Here is a 12,629-nt window from a genome sequence, read left to right on the forward strand (position 1 = left end):
TAACAGGCCTTCACAAATGGTTTCTTTCCGTCTCCAGGTTCAAACCTCTCATATTTGCCTGCCTATCTTTCATGATCAATACCCTTGCTACAAACGATCACCCTCGGGCACATCCATTCCTTGTCTTTCTTTACTCTGCTTATCTTTCCGTTCGCGGGCTCCAGCATTTTTCATGACCACAAGCATGTTGCTCATTCATAGGAGCCTTGTTACATTCCTATCCACCATACACCAATCTACCTCCTTGATACACGCGCGCATGTCACGACCCATTATGTCCACCCCCCACCTTGATTATGATTAGTGTTCATATTTTTTCTGTCGTTTTGTTTCTTTTCTGGCTATCCCAAATGTGGTTTGGTATTCATACTAGAAACTTTACCAAAAATGCACACCTTTCTGCACTGCATTTGTGGTCGCAAGCCATGTTCGATTGAAGTTGGCCACAACAGGTGAAAGAAGATGCAATAATTAATTGATAACGATGACATGAATAACGAGGAGTTGGTACATGTTGGTATGTATGACCTACTGTCAATAAGTAATAAGTATACAAAGAGTCTGTGATTGTACGAATAAAACATCATGAGAGTCAGTATGAGAAAGTTTAGCCAAGCTAACAGCATTTCCACCAAGTCTTTTTACGCGTCCGATCTTTGTCCTCTTCCTTGACATTGTTCTCTTTAATAACCTTCAAGAAGACACTTTCCAATGACGCCTTTTCCACGGTATATTCAGACGATCCATCATCGTGTGATGATAGAACCCCAAACAACTTCGCCAGCGAACACCCTCGACCGTCGTTGATAGAAATTATTGAACCGTCTTCGGATGTAGAATCGATAGAACTCATCGGAACCTCGAAGCGGGTGGCAACGTCGTCCGCCATCGTCGCCCCAGGGATTTGGGCCATGATAGACCGTGCTTTAACAACATCCTCCCGGGTGCGGCATGAGAAATGGACTTCGTACACGGGATACCGCTCAGAGAGAGATGCAGTCGTTCCTACCGCTAATGGACGGATTTGACGTTAGAATTTGTTAGCCATAGGTCTATGGAAGCAATCTTACCGAGTATACGTTTTGCTAGTATACCGACGCAGTTGGCGAGAGCAGATGCCTCTTCCATCGAGTCTAACCATAAGCCTCAATGGTAAACAAACTATGGCCAAACGTCTGATGCGTAGCACTCACGAGTTGTGATGAGAATAGCCTTCCCAGATGACACCTTTCGCAAGGTTTCCCACATCTCTCGCTTCATCTTGGGATCAACACCAGAAGAGAACTCGTCGATTAAAACCACGGAAGGATTACCCAAAAGTGCAATGGCCAGCGACAGCTTCCTTTGGTTGCCTCCTGAGAGTTTGTTGGCCATCCTGTCCGCATACATATGCAATGAAGTGCCCTGCAGAATCATATTGACAGATTCGTCCAATTCGCGACCCCATTTTAACCCTTTCAGACGTCCGTATATGACCAAATGTTCTCTAACTGTAAGCTGAGAATCAATGGCCGTAAACTGGGGACAAACGCCCAAAGCTAATCGCGCCAAGCGTGGGTGGTGAAGGACAGAATGACCATCAATGAACACATCGCCAGCATCAGGCGAGATATCTCCACCTATTTTCAATACGTGTCAACCAGAGAGACTTTTGTAAAATAAACAAATAAACGCACGTATCATGTTAAATGTTGTCGTTTTGCCTGCACCATTGGGTCCAAGGAGGGCATAAATTGTATCCCTTTCGACGGAAATATTGACGTCGTCTGTAACACTCTTGTGTTTGAATTTTTTGGAGACTCCAGACACTTCCAGAAGGCTTGTTGAAGATACAGAAGAGCCTTTTTCATCAGCATCGATCTTCTTAGATGGAAGGCTGAGAATATGCGAAGCCTTTGATCTTGGTCGTGGTCTCTTCCTCAGAGACGCCAGAGATATTGACCCAGATCCTAACCAAACTAAGATCGAAAATAGACCAATAGCGTAAAGTACCAAATATAGGATTGGGCCTCCCAGCTTGGTGAGAGATAGGAGATACCTTGTTCCAGCAAAATTGGTTCCTCGACACCCCAGTGAGAACATGTTCACAGATACAAGGGCTGCACGAGTCTGCGGATTTTGTCAGGAAACATTTTGAAGGATTAAGAGGGACACTGACAATGCTCGTAACGGGAGAAATGAAGGAAGTCGAGAAATGAACTATCGTCACCAAGCGGGAAGATTTCAGAATTGGAGCAAACGTGAAAATAGCCATGTATGCCGTAAGATATAGCTGTAGATAATGAAACTGAGCATTTCATGGATGACCTTCAAAATTAAGTTGAGTCTTACGATGAATGTGACGAATTGGTATCCTGCAACCAAGGCAAATGCAGCCAATGGGGATGACACCAAGAACGAAAGACAGTACGCGAATAAATTAGCAGTTATACCGTAGAGAAAAAAGATGAGCCACTGCGTAATTTGGTCAATGATCATAGATATTTCATTCACAGAGCTACTGGACTCACTAAATATCCAAGTCCACGGAACTGGTCAGAAACGAGAGCGAAAACGATAACGATGATTGTTGAAAGGAGTGTAGAAATTATGGTGTCAAACATCAGGTGCCCCAGCCACAACCCGATGGGGTTGCACAGGCCATTCGAGAACTGCATCGCCTGAACGGAAGAGGCACGTTCCCTTGAGACATAGAGAGCCGAAAAGGCCGGATATACCGCCTTGATATGGATAAGCCAACCAGAAAACCATGTAAGAGCATCGCACATACCATGACGGCCCCAAAAAAGAAAATCCATTTTAAATAAAAAAGCGTAGCGGCAGTGAGCTTGTTGAACATGATATACTGGCCCTGTATGAGGCTTGGTAGTGAAGCTGCTCCACCAGTTGAATTAAGTGCATCGTTCAAGAGAATGTTACTTGCAAGATTGAGTGTTGTCAGAGCCTTGTATCCAGGTGCTGTGGCTTCCCATGCTACTGTTGATTCACCTGTAGTTTGGTTTATATATATACCACCTAAGGACATGTTACGGTCGTTCGTGTAGTCCTGAAAACTCGCATAGTCCGGAAGATATGTAACTGACAAAACATCTGTGCTGCGCCCAAGCGTGGAAACGATGCCTGGTGGTGATGCGTACAATCCATCAGTAGCCGACTTGTTGGCCATCGTCAAAAGTAGAGGAGAATTAGGAAGATACAGGGGAGTTGGTGGGACAATGTCGCCAAGGGGTGGAGTGCAAGATTGTTCTCGCCCGTTTATCATGAGAAGGGGTATACACGATCCGGCGACCGCAACGAGTACGGTGAGCAGAGGAGTTAGCCAACTTCGTTTCGCTATCAAGGTGCGTTTATGGAATATGGTTATCGCCTGCCTAAAGGGAGACACTTGCCGCCCAGAGGGCAGATCCATGGTCAGGTCAGACACCTTTTCCACAGGTTCCGTAAGAGTGTCTGCGGTAGAACTATTAAGTGACAGTTTCCCGGAGACTTGATTTTCGTTCATCACATTTAGGAAGACATCCTCAATGGTCGTTCCCATAAGATCGTACGAAGAAATTGTGCCAAGAGTTTTGGCGTTATCGAGAACGTCGAGGACGCGGGTGACAGTATTAGCATCCCTGGTTTTAAGATGATAGCAAACGAGTTGGGGTGAGATCGTCGAAGAACATGCTTGTGGGACAATCTCCTGAATGGAATCTAGGATGCCATCCGTGACTTCCGAAGGATATTCGGCCTTGGAAATATCGATAGAGACATGAACAGAATATCCCTGGCCGAATTCTCTTTTCAGTGTAACAGGAGACCCGGAAGCTACGACCTTTCCGGGAGGGGCGAGAATGGCAATGTAATCAGCCAGTAAATCGGCTTCGTCAAGGAACTATGTAAGTGTTAGAATATTCATAACTTGGAACGTTTAGATAATTTGACTCACATGAGTAGTAAAGATAATTGCTCGATCTTCGCGGAATCGTAACATAGTTTTCCATATTGCCCGTCTACTAAGAGGATCAACCCCAGATGTACACTCGTCAACTAAAACGACTAAGAAATATGGGTAAGTTACGTGTTGTTCGTTGTTGGACAGCGACATTACGTACTTTTAGACCCGCCAAGGAGGCCAATGGCAAGTTGTAATTTACGCTTCTGGCCACCCGATAAAGTCGCGGCATTGGCGTTGATTTTCGCTCCCAAGTCACAGTCCCGCAGCAATTGCTCTATATCCTCATCGTGCTCAGACGTCTCGGACCATTTGACGGATTTCCAAACCCGCAGAGTTTGCAAGCACGTCAACTCAGGAAATAAAACATTCTTCTGTGGGACAATTCCCATTACACCTCTGGGAGGTCGATGATGGCCACCTTCAAAAAGAACACTGCCAGAAGAGATACTCGATAACCCAGCCACTACAGAAAGCGTGGTAGATTTCCCGGCGCTACGAAGGTCGCGAAGTACGAAGCCGCAGTAAGAACCTTGATGACTAAGTAAACGGACAAGAACCCCTACCCGTTTGAGCCCAGCATGACGTAGATCCCGGTCTTGGGCACATCCAGGCTAAGGTCCATAACCGCAGTCACCTCGTTCTTAGGTCCAAAAAATTTCCAAGCCTTGTAAACCTTGGAGAGGTTGCGAATCGAAAACGCGACGTTATCAGGAACCTGTGGGGTGACCGTGGCAAGTTCAGTTTCTTGCTCCTTTAGGGTTCGTTTTCCCCAGAAGGCCCAGGGGAGTTTGACGTGTGATTGACGCCTTGAGGTTTGTTGGTGCACGTCATGCAAGCGCCTTTCCAATAAGACTGCGAGATAAGGCCACAAAAATATGTTAACCTACCAAAGCAACATTTATGAGTTGACCAACGAAGAGTATTACACGAACCGACTCACGATTGCTGCGCATAGCATAGGAAGAACTATGATACCCCTATCCGGATCACCTTTCAACACGTCAACCGCAGTCTGATGGTTCTCATATCCACATATGGCCTTGAGAGCAAAGATGTAGAACGATGGTGGAAAAATTACGGCAAAAACAACCATAGGCGCCGTACGATTGATGTCTAACACCAGGCCCAAAAGCGCAAAGATAATTGCGAGGAAGGTGGATATGATGGCGGCCAGTTGAGGACTGGTGGAGAATGGGGCCGCAGTTATGAACGACCAGCTAGCCAACACCAACCCCAGAAGTATGTGCAAAAAAATGATCAAAACGATACTCGTTTTGATAAATATCAAGAATTTCCATGTTATGGCAACCGCAGTCCATGCTGGAAGGTAGGTGAGGGATATGCTGATATGCCAGGATCTGAGGTTTTGACACCAATAAGTCAAACAAAAAAGAGTCGAGGAGGATAACGCTCACAAAATCCTTGCGGAGTCCAAGAGGCCCATTGCCTTCATATGCGACGTAATCAGGAGCGCGCGCTCACTCGCCACAGAACCAGGGATTTGATAAGACACTCCCACAAAACAAAGGAAACTAAATTTAATCATTGAAGTGGCATACAGAGAACGAAGGTCAGCAATACTTACAACGCTAGAGCAATAATTTCCCGTATTCCTCGGATATAACCTGAAGGATGCGCAGCAATGAAAAAAATCGAATCGCAACGATAGTTTACGAGAACGTACTGAGACGATATCGGGTGCTCTGATCTTCGTTGGTGTAGTTAGAGTAAGGCCACTCCATCGGCGTCGCTTGACGAATGCCAGTCCGCAGCTCGATGATTGCCTGAACCTGATGTCAGGGCCAATGTCTGACAGAAATTTCATTATATTACCTTGTCTAAGGCCCATTGTAGCGGGAGAATCCGCTTCTCAAAATCGCTGCCATGGTTTGTCAATTCGATATAGCTGAGCCCGGCGTCGGCAAATATTGTGTAGTTCACAATAGCCTGAAAAACAGCCGGAGCGCTCGCATCCAAAGCAAAACTGTCGGAAAATCCGACACCGGCGAAGCATGACGACAAGCCGTTGAAATTCTGAGGGCAGGACTGTCGTATATCGTCCATGGTATCCAGTCGTCTGACCATTGAAAGCTGCTTTGGAGTGAAGTCGGCTGTTATTCGAGAAATGATATCGGTAGGTGATGGATTGGATGTCCCATTCGTCTCGTCCGCCCATAGAAATACACCTTGGTTTTCGTACTGACGTTGCAAGGGAAGAATCTCCGCTGGACCTTGGACTCCATACTGAAAAAATTAGGCCAGAGATGTCAATTCAAGCATGTAAAACGATGGAAACGAGACGCACATTGTTGAATCTATGGAAAAATAGTTGAGCATAACCAAGAAATATGCCGTATCCAACAGGAAGTATCAAGCAACGAAGGAGAGTCGTCTAAGGGTTTGGAGAACGATTGAATCAGACAATTAAAATGTCTTAAATTACCAACAACTCACTATCCAGTGTCTCGATAGGACTATCCAATTTTTCCATATGAGTGCCCGAAGTTGAAGCCAAAGTAATCGAAGAAAAGCCATGAGAGAGGGTTCTTGGTCCCCCAAATCAAGCGGTTTCCCAACGGTGATAATGAGGGTAGGGGGGTGTACGAGTCGCAGAAAACAATGTTTAAGAATTCTCCGCAGTTCATATATAACAAGACTCGATGTCACGATTTGGATTCGGCCTACGTCTTCGATCAGGGTGATTTCTTTCCTAGTTTGATTTGCAGTTAGATAACGACCCTCGCGAGAGTTTTGGAACGCCTTGTGGCGGAGGTTGTTAGCCGTTCCTTGCGCAGTCGCTGCAATATTTGCTTGTCCATTTGGGGCTCGATGACAATTGCAACACTCGTGTTTTTATTCTGATATTCTGCCGATGTAACCTGGTGAAAATGTCAGTCTCAGTTTGACGGTGGTGACTGAACTTTGGTTTTCTTCAAAAATTCCAACCTTTTCCACCAGTATCGCTACATAAAGGGGATAAACCTTCGCGCTGAAGTCCGATGCGCTCTATGAGAGATACCTTGCCATAGAACACGGATGGGATATAACTGTCGTGTTCATCCTGTACCATCAGCAATCATTTCTCCTTGCCTAAACTTATTTTTTCATGTTTTTGAAGAACGGACATTATTGCGTTATTCTCCAATGTTATTATGGACAGCACCCTCAAGATCACTGAGTGTGCGTCTTCTGAAAATAAATTTAGCTAGATACGATATGCGTATGGGTTGGACGGGAAGGGTGGTAATACGTGAATGATGTGCGCACATGATCGCAGAGACGCTGCGGCTGGTCCACTGGTAAGGGCATCATGACGGTTCAAAGCAGGTTCAAGCAGGTTCCAATGAACTTTGGTCGCGCTTGGTATGTATGTAATGTGCTTGTTCTTGTTTGGTCTGTGAATTTTGGGTTTCTGCACTGCCACTCAAAGACGCCGATCCCCGATCCCGTCTCTTCTTTGAGCATCTTTGAGATGGATGGGCGTTTAGCATGGCCAAACGACCTGCACGAGAACGCGTTGCACATTCACACGCACACTGGGGACATATAGTGCACTGGGCATTTCATGATAATTTGGTTGCCAGTCGCAGAATTACTGCGGTGGAGGAGGATGGAGGTTGTGCCGACAAGATTGTCAAAACCACTGATTGCCGGTGAAATCCGACAATTTGAGACCAAGAGACTGCCAAACAACGGGTCAATCCAACGAGACTCGATTACAGCAGCCAGCTCAAACCATTGATGATAACCCAATCTCAAGATCGCGTCAAAGGGTAGGATGACACAGATACAAAAGTTTCTCTGATTACACCGACCAGTTCACTAACTATCCATTCGTCTAGAGTTGACTGAACCTGAAGTGCTACATCCGTTTATAGATAGGAGCGATTGAACTTCCTGAAGCTTCACATAAGATTATTATCGTCAGCCTTTGGGACCTTCCACCATTAGCACAGTATCTCATCCACAACATATGCATAGACATATCCTGTTTGTCCCAGGCCTCCTGCTCAGTAAGCTTCAATAAGCGCCGAGTCCCTCCAGAGTTGGTATTTGAAAGCTCAATCCAAAAAACAACCTGTCCACGCAAGTCCGACATCGACTTCCTCTTCACGCTTCACGACTGTGCTCAAACCGTACTTGTCAGTCAATTTCGGCCCGGGGACACATTTGTACCGAGTGATGACAGGAAGGGCATGTTCCCGATTATTCTGTGTAGTTTGCATCATGGAAGAGTCAAATGCACAGTATTATTGATAGCTTCGGGCAGTGTATAATGCTACTCAAGACGGAGGCAGAGAGGGACATAAATGTCATGACGGGTGTCGGAATCTGATGACGAGATTGTGCGATTCACGTGCACACGTGACCGCTCACCAATCAAGTCGGCCACCCGTAATCTGAGTCCAAAGAATATAAAAACTGGAGATTTCCTCAGCATTTAAGTTCCTCACTCCCTCAACTCCGCTCACACAGTCACATATACCAACTCCCTTTATCCACACTCACAATGGTTGTCAAAGCTATCACCTCCCTCGCTGAATTCAGGACCCTGGTCTGTTCTTCTTTCCCAATCTCGCCTAGATCAGGATTAATCAGCATGCATGCCTTTTGATTACAGGTCAACAGCGGAAAGCCCATCCTTGTCGACTTCTGGGCTACCTGGTGCGGTCCTTGCAAGGCCGTCTCTCCTATCTTTGAGCGATTCTCCAATGATGCTCCCAACGGCATCGAATTCTACAAGGTCGATGTTGACGCGCAGGCCGACATTGCTCAGGAAGTAGGCGTCCGTGCTGTAAGTCCTCCTTGTCCTACTGTCACTGCAGATTAGAACTGCTCTAATTGACCTACGATAATATAGATGCCTACATTTTATCTTTTCAAGGGTGGCAACAAGGAGGGCGAAGTAGTTGGCGCCCGCCCACAGGAACTTGAAGTAAGTCTGAATCCATCTAACGTTTTGTACACGATCTCACGGCACATGCTAGGCTCTTGTCAAGAAGGGCGCGTCTCTGATCTAAAGGGATTTTGCATCAACAACTGTAATTTTATGGATTCTATCAGTCTCTTATGGCGTAATTAAATGAATTTGAAGTAACTTCAAGCAAAAGTAGAGGCATTGCGTGATCACGAAGCCTGTCTCTATTAATATTAAGGCAGAGAGGAGGAGTTGACACGTTGAATTTTTCCGAACACACACAAAGCCATGTTACAATGATAAAATGTCCAAATCGGCATAATCATATCCTCCGGATTCAACAAGAGATGAGTACGAGGTGGGATGTAATTAAGAATGTTAAGGTTGTGCAAATAAAGTGAATCATTACTCAACTGCAGAGTTACGAACACAGCTTGCCGAATGTACAGAGAGAATCAATAGTATCCCAATGGAAACTGTCCGATGAGAACATATATGGTGTAGATATATGCGCTGGGCGCGTATGTCGGGAGACCCGGTTCTTAGAACATAAAGCCGAATGGTCTAAACCATAATTTCAATGTAGTTAAAAGAGGCACTGCCAAATACATATGGATAAGCGCCTGGCCAGATAAAATCCCGTTTGTTGAAAGAGGGAATGACTTAATGGCTAAAAACGCTAGTATGTGGCATGCGGAGTGGTTATTAAACAGTTGTGTGAGCTGACCTAAATCTGCTCTAGGCCAGCCAAGTCTTCAAACCACGATACGACGGCTGCGACCTTGCGCACACAGGGCTCGCTGATCCCCAAACGTAGATCAGGCCGCATCCTCCCATCTTCGTGGGAATAAGGCATAGTGCGATAGCAAATGGTTAGGATCGATTTCAGGTAGGGCGACGCGGATAAGGTGATTGACGCTGCAGGATCACAGGAGGCCATAACATCTAATTGGAAACATAAAGGCTCAGCCTGAAAAAGAGCAGAAACAAAGGAATAGGAGGAGATACATACTCTCTAGGTGCACGATATCCCCCCGTTTCGTTGCAACCGCTTTGCCCGCACCGCCCCAATCCTCAGCAATTTCTCTCCACGCAGTGAGTTTGCAGACTGTTCCCTCCTCGTCACCCAATACTATTTTGAGAATGGACACCTCCTTCCCGGCCTCAGCTCCGTTTTTGATACGAATTGTATCGGGACCTTCGACCTCCAACACGGCGAGTAGACAACTGATTTTGACCGACCCTTTGAACTTTCTTTCAACGAGGGAGGAAAGAGACGTGAGAGTGTGTAGATTAAAATGAAAGGAAGGAAAACGGGCAATCGATGAGGCGTCAGAGTAGTTACCAAAAGATTGGGACTCTGGGTCTTGCGTCTCCAGAAACCGCGACTGAGATTCAGCCGAAGCTTGCGTTTCAGGAGGTGAAGTTTGAGGAGGTTCTGAGCCGCGGCGAAGGAGGGACGAGTTGGAGCCTAATGAGGATGATGTGTCTAATAGGAAAGAAGGGGCATTGAAGCTATCTTTCGATTCATCAAGCTCGTCATCTACGGGTCGACTCGGTGGCCACGAAATTAGGGTAGTCTGTTCTATTTCATGGTCTCATCATTTAGCATGGTAAAGCAGATCGACATCCAAGGCTCACCTTTGCCTCGAAAGACGGACACTTCAGCAGTATGTTCGGCAGGCACACCAGAATATTCTCCCTGTGTCCCATCAATGTTGTCGGTCGCAAAGCTTTCCTCCACAGGATCCTCTGGACCCTCACTGAATACTAAATCTTTGTAAATTAACGATATCCGTCGACTTGCCTCTTCCAAGGTAGCAAGAGGAATAACAATAGAGGACTGGATCAAACGACTTTCAGACGTCCCTTGGGTAGGATATAAGAAAGATTTCGTAGATTTAGTGAGTTTCAATGCGATCCCTGAGCTGTTCGAAGAAACGGTTCGCCATGAGTAGGTGCTGGGGTCGTTATTGATCTCAGACAACGAAGGAGCTCCTAAAAAGACTCTATACATCTCAGGCAGAGCGTATGTATGGAGGAGGGACAAATGACAAGGGAAGAATGTGCTTTCATTGTGACTGGGTGAAATGTAGCTGCACAGACGCGGCACTTTATTGGCAAACAGCAGATCGTGGGTAAAAAATTAAGAGTCCGATCGTGCAGCGCACCTTGCCGTCTAGAACTTGAGTCAAGGGGTAAGAAAACTAAATCACTACTCGGCGAAGCTCTGAGAAACCCTCCGTACGCGTCAGTACTTTAACATTCGTAATAAAGGCAGACCGTCTGTGTTAAAGTGTCGATGTACAAGGTATTATTCGATTTTCAATGCTTATAGTTTGTCGGCGACCTATAAGAGTCAAATCAGTTGGTAGAAACCCCGAAAGATTACTTGATTACGGTTGCCGCCTCAAACATGGTCTAACTTTCTTGCAGATCGTCGAATCTGAGTCCGTTTTTGTTAATCGGGGTCCCTTCCTCGTGGCATAACTCTCCGTTACCTTTGTGACACCTTTTATAGCTTTACAATCTCCGACACTGTACATGTTCTGCCGACCGCCGAGGCTATGAACAATCTAGTGCCATTACCGAAGTGTTACTGGCTGCTGGCACATGAGCCTGAGCAAAATTGAAGTTGAAGTTAGAGTACCAGAATTATTCTATCAGTTTAATATGTAGAGCTAAGTTTGTATTATATGCATTATGGGAGGTCAGAGTAGACGATTCAAACGCAGAGGTGATTCTCCTCATCAGAAGCGTGGGAAGACGCAGAATCGCCTCTTGCTGACTCGCCTCTGAATCGTTGAAGCGGCTCCGGACGCGCTTCAACGATTCTGCATCTATGAATACAATAAATTACAATTTCCAATTAAAAGAAGCCACTGGGCTGTTAGTACGGCTGTGTTTTGCCATATTGGATAACGAGTCTGCTTTTCAGTTGCAGAGGTTACAAGTGAATTGACAAATTAGTAGTCCTGGCTCATGCTGCTAAGGCGTAATCGACACTCACTTCCGTTTGTTAAGACTCAAAATTAAATATTCCGTGTACGAGTCGAAGGTTTCCTCTTTTTCATCGTTCAACAACATGTCAAGGTTTCAATGTTTTTATTCGTTTTTTTTCGTTGCCTCAGCGGTTCGAACCTGACAATAGAAATGGAAACAAACCCCCAAGTTTATCAGAACACGAGGCAGAAACAAGCAAAAACTTAAATTGAAGGGTGATCGGGTTTCCATGTTGCTTGTATCCTATGTCCAATTTCTGAGTCACATTCACACTTTCTGGTAAAGCACCGTTTTATAATGTGAAAAATGACATTTCTCATAGTCCAATTTATGAGCAATATATAATACAACCTAATTAACCTACTCGTAAGCTGTGTAGAATAAGGGCCAAATTTTACAGCATAGGAATACGCTGGAAGACAGCGTTGTACACCACCGACTTAAACAAACACACAAAATGCTCCATCTAAACGGGGACATGGTGGCATGCCTGTCTCAAGGTTGGAGGGTATATGTAGCCGACGGCAAGGGGGGTGTAATACATGGTGACTTGAGGGTGTTGTACAGCATGATAAGAAATTGTACTCACCTGCTTTGGCCTGTATGTCAACCTGTTAGTGAACGAGGAGGTGGTGTGAGGGCATTTCGGAGAAGGGCCTCCAGCCGCTCACAGAGTGGTTGAAACTCCGACTCCCCCCGAGCCGGCCAACCACAGTCACACACTAGAGGGCCTGAACAGCAGTTCTACCTGACGTGACAAACAGGAAA

The 12,629-nt window shown here is 45.8% G+C and overlaps 3 protein-coding genes across 3 annotated transcripts; 1 reads left to right on the forward strand and 2 right to left on the reverse strand.

Annotated features, from left to right (window-relative positions):
• Window positions 1-616: 616 nt before the first annotated feature.
• JR316_0000249 (ABC transporter A family member 6) lies at window positions 617-6,431 on the reverse strand (the record flags this gene model as incomplete). The annotated part of the gene is made up of 18 exons (XM_047886064.1): window positions 617-1,011; window positions 1,071-1,133; window positions 1,194-1,619; window positions 1,677-2,109; window positions 2,159-2,272; window positions 2,332-2,454; window positions 2,511-2,720; window positions 2,771-3,877; window positions 3,932-4,041; window positions 4,098-4,432; window positions 4,504-4,823; window positions 4,881-5,298; window positions 5,356-5,472; window positions 5,526-5,565; window positions 5,625-5,724; window positions 5,774-6,184; window positions 6,246-6,255; window positions 6,388-6,431. 18 exons carry the CDS (start codon window positions 6,429-6,431, stop codon window positions 617-619), a joined length of 4,776 nt encoding a protein of 1,591 aa, XP_047753810.1.
• Window positions 6,432-8,450: 2,019 nt separating this feature from the next.
• Window positions 8,451-8,961, forward strand: JR316_0000250 (Thioredoxin; the record flags this gene model as incomplete). The annotated part of the gene is made up of 4 exons (XM_047886065.1): window positions 8,451-8,495; window positions 8,562-8,735; window positions 8,802-8,876; window positions 8,929-8,961. 4 exons carry the CDS (start codon window positions 8,451-8,453, stop codon window positions 8,959-8,961), a joined length of 327 nt encoding a protein of 108 aa, XP_047753811.1.
• Window positions 8,962-9,585: 624 nt separating this feature from the next.
• JR316_0000251 (uncharacterized protein) lies at window positions 9,586-10,875 on the reverse strand (the record flags this gene model as incomplete). Its single annotated transcript, XM_047886066.1, has 3 exons — window positions 9,586-9,803; window positions 9,871-10,443; window positions 10,500-10,875. 3 exons carry the CDS (start codon window positions 10,873-10,875, stop codon window positions 9,586-9,588), a joined length of 1,167 nt encoding a protein of 388 aa, XP_047753812.1.
• Window positions 10,876-12,629: the final 1,754 nt, after the last annotated feature.

This window comes from Psilocybe cubensis, chromosome 1 (assembly GCF_017499595.1).
Source record: "Psilocybe cubensis strain MGC-MH-2018 chromosome 1, whole genome shotgun sequence".
NCBI classification, from domain to species: Eukaryota; Fungi; Basidiomycota; class Agaricomycetes; order Agaricales; family Agrocybaceae; genus Psilocybe; species Psilocybe cubensis.